This window comes from Gallus gallus, chromosome 7 (genome assembly GCF_016699485.2).
Source record: "Gallus gallus isolate bGalGal1 chromosome 7, bGalGal1.mat.broiler.GRCg7b, whole genome shotgun sequence".
NCBI lineage: Eukaryota > Metazoa > Chordata > Aves > Galliformes > Phasianidae > Gallus > Gallus gallus.
Genome location: NC_052538.1, coordinates 17,890,642 through 17,907,868, shown reverse-complemented (window position 1 = coordinate 17,907,868; position 17,227 = coordinate 17,890,642). Strand labels below are relative to the sequence as shown.

General features: G+C 37.9%; 1 protein-coding gene and 1 long non-coding RNA gene across 11 annotated transcripts in view; one reads left to right on the top strand and one right to left on the bottom strand.

Annotated features, from left to right (window-relative positions):
• Window positions 1-17,227, top strand: part of MYO3B (myosin IIIB) — a 211,163-nt gene that overhangs the window by 181,696 nt on the left and 12,240 nt on the right. For 7 of the 10 annotated variants that reach the window (XM_040704166.2, XM_040704168.2, XM_040704165.2 and 4 more), the window contains 3 exons: window positions 10,392-10,498; window positions 10,873-10,919; window positions 12,207-13,404. In XM_040704166.2, the coding sequence (XP_040560100.1) occupies window positions 10,392-10,498; window positions 10,873-10,919; window positions 12,207-12,360 (308 nt within the window). In that variant the 3' untranslated portion in view covers window positions 12,361-13,404. Of the gene's footprint in view, window positions 1-10,391; window positions 10,499-10,872; window positions 10,920-12,206; window positions 13,405-13,614; window positions 17,164-17,227 lie in introns of those variants that run through there. The other 3 variants (XR_005861642.2, XR_005861643.2, XM_040704167.2) reach the window with 3 other exon arrangements.
• Window positions 4,137-12,212, bottom strand: LOC124418114. Its single transcript, XR_006939912.1, has 2 exons — window positions 9,989-12,212; window positions 4,137-9,695 (listed from the first exon to the last, which is right to left on the bottom strand). It is a non-coding gene; the product is annotated as an uncharacterized LOC124418114 (long non-coding RNA).

Below are 17,227 nucleotides of genomic sequence, written 5' to 3'. Positions count from 1 at the left end.
ATAACTAATTGAAGGTCTAATGTTAGGTGTTCCGGTAACAATTTACACCCCCTTAGAGGAATGGGTCTCTGCAGCACACAGGCCCCTAGCATTAGTTTCCTTTGTCTAACCTGGATACCTTCTTCACTTCCAGCACTGACAATGTCAAACCAAATGACTGCAGCAACTAGGAAGCAAATCTCTAACTAGTGGCCTTTTCACTGCTTTCAGTCAAGCTTTCTTTAATATTTTCTTTTAAAGTTACTGCTGCCAACTACCTTGATTTCAGAAAAAAAAACCTTTCTTAATGAAGAAATCTACTGAGAGTTTCATCCTGGTCTTCTACCATTTATTCTTTGAAATATATGCTGAATCTGCTACACTCAAATTTGAGATACTACTTGTATCAATATGGACCCATGGTTTCAAGCCTTTAGATATGCAAATTGTGTTTCTGTAACGAACAAAACCTTAGAGACCGTGCTGTTGTGGTTCCACAGAGCCTTTATTGCGCCTCATCATTATGCTAAATTAATACAAATTTCCTGTGTGTCCAGAATTCAAAGTCAATCAAGTGGCTTAATCTCTGAGGATATGGGATAAAAATGCTATTATTACAGTATGGAAGAAGGTGAGGAATTACTTTTAAAAGCATCCAGGCTATATGCTAGGACAGCAACTCTGAAACACATGCCTGTTATGAACCACATTGTAACAGAGTGTGAACTTACAGATTGCCTCCTGTCCTACTTTTTCTTGCACAGCTCCCTGCATTTGTATGATGCATTTTTGGCAGCTTCAGCAGTTGGCCCTGTAGAGAAGCAGTGTTAGAAAGGTATTTCTGATCTGTTACTGGTCTCTAATGTACTGAATATTTTGACTTTTTATTTTCAAAAGTTAACTGCAGTGTTGTTTTTTTTTTCCTATGTTGGAGTCATCTTTTCCCCCCTATGCTTTGTGGCTGCAATCCACAAGAGGAACCAATGCCAAGTGTCCAGTGAATTGTCTGAGGCATGTTAGCACATGATAGTTCTTGAGAGATCCACGATCCACAGTTTGAAAACTTGTGCATTAGCAGATCCAACTGTACATGGGAGGATTTCTCTGAAATGGATGATGCTGTCATGATGCTTTAAAGATTCCAAAGCTATTTAATCAATCAGATCGACTCAGTCGTCATCCTAATTGTTCTTTGAAGTAACAGCTGTTGTCTTATTGTGCGAAAATAATATTTCCATTGTTGATGCTGTATTTCTAAGCATATTTTTAATGATATTTTGCTCCTGAGCAATTTTGAATATTTCTCGTATCGTCATCATGGTATCTAAGTTTACTTTGGAAGTTGAGGAAGTCTTGAGGTTCTTTCTAATCCTGTTTTCTTAACTTCACTAAATATATAAACTGCACCAACAGGCTGAGTCCCAGCTATGATATACTGCTGATGAGAAAAGCTTGTGTCACAGCAAACCTCTGGGAGCACAGTGCCTGTGTAGGTTTCCAAGCATTTATCCTTCAAGACTACAATCTCAAACTAATACTTTCAGAAACTTTCAGAAACTAGTAGAAAACTAGTAGAAAACTAAAGAATGCCTGGCTTGCCTTTGTAGTCCTCTTTGCCTGGGTTTTCTGCTACTGCTTTCCAGAAGCTCATGCTAATCTCATGTAGTGTGATCAAAAAGGTGTGCATAGCACAATATGAGATGTTAATTTTGAGATCATTTTTGCACTGAAGACTTTGATATGGACACTGTGAGGAGTTACCTCAACCACAGGCTGGGGATTTGGGCTACTTGCATTTATTTGGAGTGGATTTCTTAGCCGATTGTTTCAAAGTTGTAAGCCTCACAAGTGAAAACCTAACAAGGAGCATAGTCTGTTTAGTCTAATTTTCTCTGAGACTAACCAAGAACAAAAGCTTAGAGTAGGGCAAGCAGAGAGATTTGCCCAGTACGCACTCCAGCCTAGCATGGTTTGTGGCTCTGGGATTTCCCAGTCCGGAAGTGATCTCTTTGTATTTGATTGCTTTCAGTAGGCTTTTCTCCTGCAAATTTTTTCAATCACTCATATTGATTATACAGCATCACTGAAAGAGCAGAAGAGGCATTACTTACTTCACGTGGTAATGTGAGACAGCTATTTCTTATCACCTGGTAGTTACTGGATCAAACAGGTCTTCTAAAACCAGGAAATGTGCTGTGATATGTACTAACTCCAGCATACCTGAAATATCCTGTTTTTCATCAGTAACTGTCTCTTCTGAAAAGAACTAATAAAAAGCAGCTTCTGTAACGGCTTTGGGTTGTATTTAAGCATGGGAAGAAAAATAATCAGTTAACATTTCTTCATCAACCAGAACTAGTTTCTGCCATTCAGGATGGCTTCACATGATTTTTAAAGTTGTGTTTGTGTAAACCTCTTTGGCTTTGATTGGTTAGTTGGCTGTTTGTCACACCTCTGAAACTCTCTTGTAGAAGTTACTACATGCAGGATACATGATATATTCAATGATTATAGGCGGATATATTCAATGATTATAGGAGGACATGTCTTCAGGAGTGTCCTTGTAGAAGCATGCTATTTGATGAGGTTCGGATCTCATCTGTTAGTCACTGAGGGTTTAGTTCTTTGGCATGCTTTGTTTTATCTCTGCATTTTCACTCTATAGTTAAGTCAGTCACAATAGAAACTGAAAGAACTGACAAAAACTGAAGGATCAAAACTGTATTGGAAGAAGAAAAAACAACCAAAGCCAAGATTCTAACTATTTATGCATCTTGTTTCCCGACAAAGTGTATCTAAAAGTCATTGTCTTGGGGTTCAGAGACAGCTAAATGATTGATTTCACATAAAATATTTGTTGTTCTAATTACAGTATCATCTGGGTCTTTGGCAACAAACAGATGCAAAAAACAGCCTTTACATACCATCTTGAAAAACTTATGATTTGCTTAATGTGCTTTATAATCTAAAGCATATGTCTTTGTATGGAACTGCAGTATCCAAAATGAAGCCGTAAGTAATGAATCACTGGGTGGAAGAAAATGCATTGCTCCTGTTACGAGTTCTTTCAGTGTGTGTATTCAAATGGTTCTGTTTAGGGTTATAAACAAAAGACTGTGCTCACAGTTTTAGCAGTGTGTTACAGATTCTGGGATGCACATGACATCAAAGAGGCTACATTAATTTCCCTAGCAGTCTATGGCTCTTGGCACTAGGAACATACTCCATCTGAATAAACAGAATTCTAGTGCACCACAGTTGTGTGGGGGATCTGAGGTGATCATGAAGCTCAATTTTGTTTTGTTTTATAACTGTCTGTGATAGGACTTTTTACCCCTCCAGATTTTCTGTGTTTTCAGTGAATTTGGTAACTACATTTAGAGCTATGGAATTAGACCACAAAGCACTTCGCACTGAAGATAATTAAGTCTAACTTATTATTCTTACCTACTGAATCCAAGCAAGAGTTTTGAGTGCATAGGAACTGCAGGATTTGCTAAGAATTAATCTCTCTTTGTAAGCATTAATGTATACATATTTTTTAATTAGTTAACAGCTTTTTCCTTAGAAACACTCGAGCCAAGCTCCAGTAGGATATTTTGTGAGTAAGCAAGGGCTGAGGCCTTCTAACTCCTTGAAGAACATGTGATTTATTGTTCTTTCCATGCATGCCTGCCACTAGCAGCGTGAAAAGTACCGACCCCTATAAATATTCCTGGACACTCCTCTGTAGAGGAAGGGAGTAAGGGAATTTGGTGGCAAGAATGGTTCCTGATTGTATTATATCTCACTATATCAACAGAATGAATGGCATTATTGAACATATTGAAGTTACTGCTGGGTAAGTATGAGGTATCCTGGAGAGAATTACAATTGTTAATAGTATTAAATCCTCCAATTTGCCTCCAGGCTCCTGATGTTACTAGATTAATCAAATCCTCTGTTGCCAGAACTTAGGTTCTACTGCTGTACCATTAGTAGTTGTTTCTTTCTTTTTCTTCTATTTCTTAGTTTCTCAGTATCATGTTTTATTCATTTTTCATCTTTTTTCTGTCTTTCTTCTACCTACAGTGTTCTCTTCCCATCTGACAGTCCTTGATTTCAGAGATGGTGTTTTCCATCAGCTTCTAGTTCTAGGTTGTTTTTTGGTTGTTGTGTTGTTTTGTTGTTGTTGGTTTTTTTTTTAACTACTATAATACATTTACTATTTATAATGTACAGCATAGACCTCGTAGCTTCATTATTCCCATGTGAAGCTATTGGATTACTCTACAGCACTTGATCTGTGAAGGCTATTACAGCCATTATGCTGCCCTTGTTTCTAACATACTCAAAGTAGGTAGCACTTTACAGGCAGTGTGCAGATACCTTGTGCTGAGGGTCTGGTGTCTCCCTTTGCATGCTCATACTACAGTCACAATGTAGTTTCATACAGGGGTGTGCAAGATAGTGCTGTGAGGGGTGGCTTAAGTACAGCAGTCAGGCAGGCACAAGAGGAGCTCATTGGAGCTCCTGACTGAGTATAGCTTAGTATGACTACCTGATTATTCACTCTGCATCTCCAGCAAGTTTTTCATTTTCCTCCCCTTTTGCAGTTGAGGTGTGATGTAAATTTGTCCAAATGGTGGAGAACCATCAGAATGAGGAAGCAAAAAATGTGTTTGTGTGAACACTTGTAGCCTGACAGCAGTACGTGCTCTTTGTGAATTTCTCTGCTTTAAAAATAAAGCTGAAATTATTAAAATCACAAAGCCTATTTCAGTTACAGCATTTTTACTGCATAAGCGATGCTCAGTCACTCTCATTTAGTACTGATATGAGTGGGACCAGAATCACTAGCCCCTTGGGTCCTTTTCTTGAAGAGGCTTGTATGGCACAGAAGAAAATGTAACTATTCCTTGAAATCAGCATGCTGCACATAATTACCCACTTAGCAGCCAGTCCAGGAGGAGAATGTATATTGTCATTGTGTGTGAGGTCATTTCTGTATTTGCCCAGGACTTCAAGAGAAAAAGTGAAGTTAACTTGCTGCTTGAAAAGTGATTCTGAATTGGAAATGCTTGCAAACATCAAAATACATATAAATTATCAAGCGAGAACAAAGACAATTTTTTCTCCTCAAAAGTCTTCTCCCCAGGCTATAACAATGCTTTACATAGGCATGATCAATATATCCAGATTTGAGAACCAAAGTCTTTTGGAATAAATTAGACTGGCAGGAAAAGAAACAAACAAAGAACAAATTAACATGATTTTAAACATTGCTTAAATTTTCATGAATGTAGACCTTGAGATGTTATGATGAGATCCCATGAGTCTGTGCTAATATTTGCTTATAATTAAGGGTTGCACTTTCATGTTTCATCTGATATTATAGATTGGAAATCAGACACATGCTTACTATTTTTCTTGGTCATACTGATTTATCTACTTTATTTGCTTACTCTGTTAATAATAAATATGGCCCCTTTTTCTGTACCATGCTGCCCTTTCTCCTCATATGATAAATCTCCCTGTGTTTGAGTAATTAGAGAAAGACTACTCTTCCTGTGTTGTCAAGTTTGTGTTCACCTGTAACAGCAAAATACAAGACCAATGCCTTCCAAACTTGTTTTGGGTAAATGGCTTCAGAAATAAACTGAAGCTCAACTCCACTCCTCAGTATGTGTTGGAGTGGATGAAGTCCCTTCAGCAAGGGAGTCATCAACGCAGCCTGCTTTGTAGCACTGACGCATTGGCAGAGATCCCTTCAGTGCATTCCTTGCTAAAAGTAAGATGTCATCCTGAGTTTAGTGCCCTCTCTGTGCTGCACCAGTCTTAAAACAACCTGACTCACATCTATGGATTTTACAACTTCCAATGCAGGTCACCGTTTTCTCAGCAGAATTTGCCATATAGGAAGAATTAGCAATGTTTGGCAAGATCACTGACATCAAGAGGTTTTTGAAGCAAGGACTTAATCATGAACAGTTGAAGATCCCAGCTTCATTTCAGGAACAGAATGCGATTATTTGCAATTCCTCTTAAGAGTATGCCCAGTGCCTGTCTACAGGTTTTCAGTATTGAGACAAGCAGGGCAAACAGGACATCTAATGTGAGATTTTCTCTGAGCATCATAGTGAAGTCATACACCTCACAGGAAGTCATTGGAAAAACATATTTTTTCAGTTGCTGTTCTGTAAGCATCAGTCAGGACCCAAGTCCTTGATGCAGAAGTCCTTGTCTCGTAGCTAAGAAGCATTTCAAAGTCTTTCCATAAATCTGACTCTTCGTCAGCTTGTACAGCTTCAAAGAAGTCCTTTGCAGTTTATTGAAAGAATGGATTTCTAAACAGAAAAGTCATCTAGGTAAGGTATGGCATATGAAACTTACTAATCATCTCCAAGCCAAGAGATCTCATGAAAAGTGTCGATGTGATGGATGTGATGGCTAACTGAAGAAAAATATTTCCATTTCAGCCATACAAAAGCCAAGAAGAAATACATGGGAATTCAAAGGTGAAAGTAGATACCAGAAATCAAAAAGTCTACAAAAAATCTTCTGCAGATTGACTCACAAAGAAATGAATTCACATTAGGTCAGAAGGGACCTATCTGGTATCTTGAATAGTTTTTAACTTCAGCTTTAGTCAAAATACAGCTTTTCTAAAACCTTCCAATCTCATCTTGAATTTCCATCATACTGCTAAATATTTTTTTTCTCCTGACTGATTGCTTTCACTCTGTGCTGATTTAAAGTCTGGATTTTTCTTCCTCTCATGGCCTTCAGACATTTCAGACCTGTGTTTGCTAAAGTGAAAAGCCCTCCGCCACCAATAATCTTTCTATTCAGGGGCTTCTGCTCTCTCTAAAACAATTCTGCACTCATTGATAGAACCATTTCCTTGTTTCCATGGAGTAGCCCTCCGCTTTGCTCCTGGTCTACTTCATACTCAGCAGAATATCCATATGATTCCCAACTCTCTCCTGGAGGCACTGTTTTCCAAGTCTGCAATTCCCAGTTCTGAAAAATGTAACTTAAACGTCTGACTTTGCATTTTGTTGAAAACATACATCTTTGTAATCTGTCTGAGCAGTGCAAGCCCCGGGTCTCTGCCATATCTGATGAATAAAAAGGATAACCAGTAGTAATAATAGAGGATTAAATAGAAACCCCATTGGATTGTTTAGTTTTAAGTAAGTACTCTGTAGTCAAATTTACCCATTTGCCAGTTTCTAATTCCCATCACTGTGAGCAACTTTAAGTTAGATTTAGGAAGAAATTCTTCACTTAGTGGGTGGTGAGGCACTGGTACAGGCTGCCCAGAGAAGCTGTGAGTGTCCCATCCCTGGAGGTGTTCGAGGCCAGGCTTGATGGGTTCCTGGGCAGCCTGATCTAGTGGTTGGCAGCCCTGCCCATGGCAGGGGAGTTCAAACTACATGATCTTTGAGGTCCCTTCCAACCCAAGCCATTCTATGATTCTATGATTTAGGGATGTTCACCCACGTGTGTCTGCCTCTGTAGGTTCAAGCAAGGAAAGGAGGACACTCAGAATCTCACTCTGCCCTATGCTGTCTGGATCAGCTGACATAGCACACTTGTCAAGAGGAGGTTTACCCACTCTGTTATTTATGCACTGTCATGAAGGATTTACTAATTGAAACTGGGAAATTGCAACATGAGGATTTTCTGCTCATTGGAAGAAAAGTTTTCTTCTGGACAAAAGGGAGGCAGTTACCTTACTTCAGACTGGTGCTAAAGGACAGCCTGAAGGAAGTGCATGTGTGCAATCTCTTATCCAGTCTCTGAATCTGTAGGAAACTTGGGAGTCTGGGCATGCTGGGCTCTTGGCGCAATTGGGGTGCAACACAAACAGTGCCCTGTTAATGATGTTGGTGCTGCTACTCTTAGCTTTTCCTATTGGACGCTTTAAGTTTGCCATCAAAGCAAAACGTTATAGAACACCATTTAAACTGCCTATTCAACTGCTGAGTGTTGAGCACATGTTAATACAGTTTTCTCCAGATATGGTAGTTTATGATAAATGTTACCAGATTTTTTACTGTTCGTGTAGTATGCTGCTAAACACTAAGACAAATGGGCCCACTGAAAGGGTATTTCCTTTGGAGGACACAAGCTGCAGACCACCCATGGAATACACAGAAATAATTAAGCATCAATATAAAAAGCTAGAACAAAATATTAGTGTTTCAGAATCCTAATGAATAAAAGACATTTTAAAAATGAAGACCATACAGATGTTTTGAAAAATAACATGAAGGCCACAACAGCATCTTGGGGGAAAGAACAAAAGCACCCCCCCATCATGTTGCAGTACTGTTTGAAAACTTACAAATATTTATGTGGCGTATGCTTACTTTTGGCAAGCTGCAGAGAGATGTGTGAAAGTATGAAGAACTGTGAGGCCTGGGGATTTTTTCATACTGGCCTCTTGATAGACTAAAAAAAGTAATTTTTGGAGAGTTATTCAAGAACTACATTGCTGAAAAAAAGGAATTTGTATGGCCTTGCAATTGAACACATTGCTCAAAAAGATTGTAGCCCCTACTGACCTGATGTGGCAGAAGGCTCTAAGGTCAATTTGAATAACTTTCACAGCAAACAGAGAATAGAACATGGCTGCAGCAAGCCTTTGGCAAAACTGTTGGAGATTTCAGAGAGAACAAAATTACCATTATCTGCTATCTAAATGTAACAGAAAAAAAAACTTTCCAAAGACATGAATAGCACTTGGGAACCCAAGTTCCTCAACTCTTCAAGCAGCATTTTCTGGAGCAGCTTCTGCCTTGTCTGGTTTTATACAACAGAAGTAGCAGGGTCAGCTGTCACAATCTCTTGAGACAGAATATGAAAGTTTACTGAACTCGAAAAGTACAAATCAATGAAGGTTTGGGCATCATAATTAGCAAGCGGTACAAACATATTAGTTAAAATTTATTCTGTATTACTGAAGAAGGGTAACCCTTCTCTATAAAATCATTTTTAATTTGAGACCCAGCTCTGCAGTCAGATCCCCAGTGCTTTTTATCTCACCAGTCCCAGGCATTGTGAGGGAAGATGATGGTGGGCTCAGAACAAGCGATCTTCTCCCACACAAGCACCACAGTTCCATACTGAGAGGAAGCTATATCTTAGAGATTTTACTGTGGAGAAGGAAAAAAGATGGTGAAAGAAAATACAGTCCGTCCTTTGGCTACAAGGGCCAAGGTTCGACCACCTCCTGTACCTCCCTCAGAAACTGCAGAAAAATGCATTATTTGCAGACTGTGAGCCTGAGTATATGATGGGCCTTCTTTGTTTACCTGCTTGTTAACACCAGATCTTAAACATGGATTTGTGAGATGAGAGCCCTACATCTGCACAAGGCAGGCTGAATTCAGGTTTGAAACGTCTAAAGAAGCTCCTGCACTGCTTGATCTTTGTGCTGCTCCTTTGTGTCAGAGCACATTTCCCATGCAGTATGGAGTGCAAATGTGCCACCAAAAACTCTCTGTTCACACTGTCATTAAAATAATTTTTAGCAGGGAGATGTCAGAAAAGTCAAAGATATTGAGAGAACTATGTGGAAAATGAACGACCTTTCTTTACCCACCACTCTGTCTTTCAGTAAATAGTGCTTCTGTTTCGTCCTGAAAGCACTTGTTCTGGTAATCTGGAGGATGTGCCACAGAAACTCCTGGTGAAATATAGTACAGTGCACCATATTGTCTGTCGTCCTTAACATGAAGGAAAAAAAAAAAAAAAAAAAGACAAATGAAAATAAAAAGACTGTTAGTTCTTTTCAGAATCTTTCCTTTCCAAAATATTTCCTTCATCTTTAGCCTCTGCTTTCCAGATGGCTTTAAGCAACTGTTACTCTACAGCACACCACAAATTATATTAAGAAAGTGTAATTCCAAACTAGTTTGATTACTCCAGTTAAGCAGAGAGCCACATCAAAAAGTAGCCTTTCTATATAATAAAAATGGTGATAATAGAGTAAGTCTCATAAGTCAAAGAGCTTTATTACCTCCTACTGTAGAAAAACGTCTTTGCTGCTGCTGAACGATGTATCCTGGCTGGTCACGGTATCCTCATTTCCTGCTTAGATAGCAGAAGATACTCAGATAAAGAGTGAAAGGAGTACGAAGCTGTGTGATTTATACAAAGGGAAGCATAAAAAAAAAAAAAAGGTTTTAAAAGTAAAAGTGAAGCTATGCTTAAAAACTTGTGTTTGAACTAAGTTTCAAAACAGAAAACAAAGATTTCCCATGTTTCTTGTGCTTACTTTGAATAGGATAGACTTACTAATAGATCCAGGACCAAAGGGGACAGAAGAAAAGACTGTTTGCTGACTAAAATACCTAAAAAGACCCTAAGACGTTCACAGCACCTGGCACAGCTTAAAACTAAATTGTATTATCTTACTGTAGGTTCAGAAAACTGTCTTGAACAGAAGCTGAGAACACCTCGTCGACGATGTCAGCAGCCCAAAATGCTGAATAGCCCTGAGGACAACATGTACTATAACCAGTTAAATGTGAGTTCAAAGTGGCAATAAAGCTGTTTTACTGGCTTTGTTTCCAGTTAATAATTCTGTTATTAATACCTGTTTCAGCCCCTCCAGCCCCACCCCCACGTTCTTCTGCTCTCGTCTCGAACATGTGCTTATGCTCTTTATCTGTTGCTTTCATGTCAGGATGTCTGCCTTCACGGTGAATAATTGATGTGGTTTATCAAAGACGAGCAAGATGCATGCTTCATCAGGCTCACTTGAGCCCTTTGATCAAAAAAATTATGCTGTGACTTCTGATATTATCAGCATCTGCTTGCATTCAACACAAAATCACTTTGAATTAAAAATTAACGACTTGCTGCTTTGCTTTGACTGTGTGTTCTTGGCCCTCTCCACAGGGAACTCTAGAATATCAAGGGAGCAAGAGGAAGCCAAGAAAACTTGGGTAAATATCTATCTTCTTAGTTCTAAGCAACTGTAAACAGAAGAAGTCCTTTGTGATATTACAGAATATGCAAAACTTTCTAGAGAGGCTTCTAAAAATAAACAATTAACATATCTCCGTGCACTGACATTGGACATTTTCTACAGAAGCAAATGTAAAACTCGTATGTAGTGCTGTCTGCAGACACTAGAACTGATTCTTTCAAAACAGCTCCCAGTTTCCTCTGAGTACTCCTACAAAAATAACCTTTATGTTTTAAAATGTGTTTGCCACTAATGAGTGGTGCCAGATTAAAGGTGTTGAACCTGACGTCCTCTAACCTAGAATATGGCCAGCTTTGCAGCTCCTCACTCACAATGGGTTTCAGCCTTCCTGGGGGAGCACATTTTAACAGGCCCCTCATCCCAAGAGAGTGTGGCTTCTGCTCAATTCAACTGAATCAGTTCTTGTTGTCACATGGACAGTTACCACCTGGAAATAGGTAGAAATTGAAAACAGTGTATGAAAATCCAACTGGTTACTTTTGAGTTATGAAAACACTTCGCTGACTGGTGACATGGACCAGTGAGGACCAGTATATGCTGGGTCTTGCAAAAGCGTCTACTCCAAGACTACATGAGAAGCTTCTGTAATATTTTCTCACTTGTTAATCATCTTCTGAATATAACCAGATGAATAGGAAGTCTTTGGATCAAGGTTAATGCCCAAAATTTTGCATGACTGAGCAGAATTTGATTTACTCAATTTCTCTCCACTATTTTAAAAAGTCTGTATTCCTGTTTTGGGAACAAAAGTACTGATAGGAGACTGCAGTGCTCACCATACTTCACTAGAAAATGAAGGACCCTTGGTGTCAATAAGGCTTTGCCCAAAAATTAGTGATGCATTCTTTGGTTCGCATGCACAGTAAGATGTCAGCTGAAATGTATTACCAAAATAATACTATATATATGGTACATATACAGACAAAAAAACAAAAGCCAAATTGCTGAAGTGAAATGCCCGTTTGATGCAAACAGTTGGTCTATCATTCTGTATAGCTAAAAAAGAAAAACTGTATTGCCTTTCATTGATCCTTAGAACCATTCAGATTCTGATCATAAGCAGCAGTAGCAATGTAAAAGGCACATGTAAAAGCTACATCTTTCTGGTCAAATCACTCTAGCCTTTTTTTCCTTTCTTGTATTAGCACCCTTCATTTTTGTATCCATAGAGAAGTTTTTGTTTCGGAAGATATTGACATAATTGATTTTTTAACTTAATAGATGTTGTTTGTTTTCTTTCAAGACAAATCAAAGTGCTTGATGGAGAGGATGAATATTACAAATCACTGTCAGCTGTTGAATATATCCCTGAAGATGACAGCTGTCTCAGTTCCCCATCTCCTCCTTCTTCAAGAGGAGTGTCTTTCACTCAAAGCTGTACTTATTCTGTTGACTAACACTGGTAAGAGTATTCTCATGCTGGTAATCTCTTCTAATTAACTTTTTGCTTGCTTATGTAATCCATTAAAAAATACGCATTCATCTAGCAACTTCCTTTCAGTAATTTAGATCTAGTTTTGGAGATACAAATTGTATTTCCATAAGTCCAGTAAAGGAAACAGCGCTACCTGTACGTGTTGATGTTGTTAACCAGCACATTTCCTTAGCAGCAAGGTTAGTTCATGCAGATACAGCTCCTTCCTCCCCACTCTCCTGGCTGCTGTTTCCAGCCTGTGCCATCCCTTCTGTTGTGCTGGCACAACTGCTGTGTGGAAAATAAGATCAAGGAACTGATCTATATTAAGAGAACACTATACTAAGAAGCATCTTTTGGGGTCATGGTGAAAATGTTCTATATTTCCTTAGTCTAATATTAAAACTCTACCATTTATAACTTTCTATGTTGAGTATGGTTTTTAATAATACAAAAATGTACAGAGTAAATTCATCTAAAATAATGTGTCTTAATTTACTCATAAGTATTTTTTCTTATGAAGTATTAGTTTGCCATAAGTTTAACTTGAAAAACTATTTAAAATATAAGAAGCAAAACAGCTTTAATGCTAACATTAGATAATTTCAGATTGCTTCATCCAGCCCTTTTGACTGAAACCATCGTTATGACCGGGTATTCTTGTTATCCATGCAAGTATCTCATATCGTTCTTAACCTGGGCTTAATCTCTGTGCTTGAGTGATTCCTCCACTTCCACAGCTCTTCTGTATGTAACATGAAATAATGCCACCTGCAAATTTTTCTACTTGCTTTTCACTTTTTTTTTGCAAATTCCTGGTGAAACCATTGTTGATTCCTACTGAACACAAAGAAACTTTACTGGTAACAACTTCTGTGGCAAAAGCTGACTGCTTCGTCTGACTCTTTACTTTGAGCTTCTGACCCGTGGTTTTGATCTGTGACAATTCTTTGTTTCTTTTCTGTATATCTCTTGTCAAAGTCTTTTGGAAATAAAATTTTCTTATGTGTACTGCCTTAAAAAATCATCTTGAACAGATTTATTTTTTTATAAACGGTGCTGAGTAAATCTGACCATTTGTTATACAGATCTAATGTTGATGCTTGTTTTTATCTCCCCTCCAATAAGTGCCATGACCTGCGCTAACAAACCTTGTGGGGGTGCAGTCCATGTTCATTTGGTGTGCTACAGAATTTCTTGCAATCCAAGTTCACCGGATCCATCTTTTTAACCACAGGATGAGGAAAGATGGCATAGGAAACAAGACGCAAATGTGGTCAGAGCATCCATAGGCTAGAATAGAGTTTGAAGGTAGATAGTTCAGCAAAAGTTTTGTCTCAATGAATAAACCCAGTAGTGAAGTCAGGGCAGAGCAGATGAGAACAAGAGGATTCTGTTGTTCCAAGAACAAGCCTTCATTCACTTTTCTCCCACAGTCTGACAAAAGTTAAAATCCTGCAAGAGCCAAGAGTCGTTCAGTTCACTCCTCACTCTCTTCTGCTGTACATCTGGGTGTGGGCTTTAGAGACTTTAAAAGTTAAGGACTCATTAAATTGGTGAGTAGCTGCAGATGAATTAATGACATTAGAAGATGCAGTACAACCATGAATGGCAATTTGTATGAACTCATGCATGCAGGTCAGTTTCTTTACTTTTTGTCAGAATATAACAAGAAGAATTTGTTATGATTCCTCATCAAAAATAACATAAAACTTTTCCTACATAATGCATACATTCTCCAGGCCCATTAATCTGCAACATATCTGGATGGAAAATGACATTATTTTGAAAACAGTTCAATAACTAAACTATGTTCTCATATTGGCATAAGTCCTAGGGAGCTCTAGCAGTATTGGTGCTTTGTGGTTTCATCTCTCCTTTCTGAAAATAAAGTTTCATTGGGAAAATAATGTTTTATTGTTAATGCAGTGCACATCATTATTATGCATAGTGAGAGTTTATCAATTGTTTCAGTTAAACAGAAGCAAGCCTTCCAGTTAGGTATTACATCATTTGTCTAAAAACCAAAAGCTTATCTTACACTGAGTAATGCATTATGTGGAGTAGTTGTATTGATTTCATAAAGAAGTAAAAAGAAGTAAAAAAATAATTTATAATTCAGAGAAGCACTTAAGCTGGAACCTAAGTCCTGCTGAAACCAATGAAATTTCAGCTTATGATTAAGTGCTTTGCTGAATGGGGCTGAGTTAACAGCTTCAGAACATTAAATAACAAGCACAAACAAAAGGCAAACGTTCTCTAGATGCATTCCTTAGGTCCTTCCTATTTCTTCTTCCCAATTATTAAGTTTGCTTCAATCTCAGTCATCAGAAATGGACTTCAAAAGATTTTGTGTCATATTTTGAGCGCTCTTGAATTGCATGGAAATGGTAAAATATAACAATTTCCTTGTCATATGAAATGCTGCTATCTACGTCTGATATAACTTTTCAAATTGGTTTAATGTCACTAATATTTTTATTGTGAAGTTACTAACTGAGAACCACTGCAGAGTTATGCATTCAGAACTGTACACAAGCTGGTCTGTGTGTGGCTTTATTTCATAACTTACCCGTTTCTTCATATGCTGTTTGGCTGATTCACTTCACACTCGCCACATAACACCCTTGAGGTGGGTTTTTCTCATCTTTACTTCAGTGCACGTGTATCCCTTTAGATTATTAAGGGCCATCTCCTCAGCACTGTACTGCTGGTGACCAGTTGGCAGAACAGATTTTCACAGTTAAACATGCAAAAACAAACTGAATTTTAAAAAAGATAGTTCTGAAAATATACAAGATCAGATACAAACACAGGTGCATAATGTACCCCAAGAAATAGGGAGAAGCAGAGCAGGAGACGTGTCAGTCTGATGGTCCTGGTCAGTGGGCACATGTCAGTGCACATTGCTCAGATTTTCTCATTTCGTTCATTATTTATTATTTCATTCTGATTTATTGTCTTTCACGTATATTATCCTGAAATGTTAATGTATTTTGCTTAGTAGTTCATAACATCCTGTTCTTAATATTTTACAAAAGTAAAGCCTTTAAATCCTGTCATGAAAAAGAAAATTTCATAGACCGTGTCTGTAATACATTTAACGCTTTTCAGTGAATGGGAGAGTAAAGAGCGACGACCAATGAGAGATTTTAGTAGCTTCCTTCTACAGACCCTAATGGCACTAGCAGCCAGTTCTGCCTTTCCGTTATGGCAGCATGAAAACTCTCTGTGCCAACACACATCGGGCAGGGAGCTTCTGGAGATTAGTCCCTTTCATTTGGTAATTTTAAACTTGCTTCTCACTTAAACATTTACATCACTTCAGTAACATAAAGGGACCTTAGAATAGGAGTAAATTGCAGCCCTCTTAAATTTGCCCCCACTGTGACCTCCCTCACCCATATGCCAGAAGAGAGGTGGAAAGGGCTTTTGTGCACTGAGGATCTTTTAAGTAGTCCCCATCGCACCATCTGAGGAGCTGTTACTTAAAAGCTTATAAAATATACATCTATATAATGTAAAACTAGAAACTTTGGTAAGACCACTCAGACCAAAAGCTGATGGTGGCAGTTTTGGTGGCAATGACCACATTTTTTAAGTGGTAGATACTTTTCCCCCAGTACTGAACAGCTACTGATTGTCTTGTGTTATTTACCATAGTTGCATAATGCTTTTAGGAACGTATTCTCAGGTGATATTTTGTTCTATATTATATAACTGTGAGTGTTAATACTTCCCAAGCAATTGTCCCGTCGTCTTTTAATTCCACCGAGTTCCTAACTTCTGATATCTCGTAGTTATAAGAACTGTGCATGGCACATGCAAAGTGGATTTTTTTGTTTCAGTATAAAAGAAGAGGAATTTATTTAAACACGGACCTTTCTAATGGAATAGGGCACCTTCTCACAGCATTGTTAGAGGGTAAGGAGTTACCAGTTATTTTCTTTACACTAATTTTACTCACCTCCAGTGCACTTCTCATTCAATGTAAATGGCTACAGACCATAAGGATTTGTAAGAAGTCTCATTGTGTTGCTATTTTCCAAACTTTTGCTGTATCTTATTTAACAGTAGTCTTAACTGAATAATTTCTTACCTTTATTGGTATAACCAACATTACAGTGATGGAAAATGTTTTTATTTATATATTCTACTATCTTTAAAAACAGGCACGGCTTTAAATATAGACAATATTAAAAATTAAAAGTAGAAGATATGTAGTGTCTATAGATCTAGCAGTCTTATTCAATATTGAACTCAGTAAACTGTAGGAAATCAAGGTGTTTCATATACCTGGTGATGTGGCTGTCTCTGATGGAGCAATTCATGTGTGCCCAGTTCCCTCAGTGTTAATGCTCACTGCTCTCGTTTCAGTATCTGTTGATCTTTACTTGGTTTCACGCGTATGAGAACAGATGATCAAATCTCACATCTCAGAGCTCAGGTCCATAACTGAAAGTAGAAATTCACAAGTTTCTTTTTCAGCAAAAATGAAGAAGTACATAATTTAGCAAAAAGATTTTTGATTTTGTGGACAGGGAGTAAGAAGGTAATTTTGTAGTGGAAGCAAAAGGACTGGAAGTCAAGGTATCTGAGTGGTACTAGTCACTATTTTATATCAGATTTATATTGATCTGAAATCAGATTCAAGCCCCGAGCTTAAATGTTGCCCTTTCTGTTTGTTTGTTTGTGTTTAATGTTATATTTGAATACTTAGTTCCCTTCTCTTAAAAGAATTGAACATGCATAGGGATATTGCTTTTGTACTGTAAAAGAGTTAGCAATGAAATAAATAGCTGAAGTCAACCATATTCTTATTTCTAATTCCTAATCTTTTTTTCTCAAAA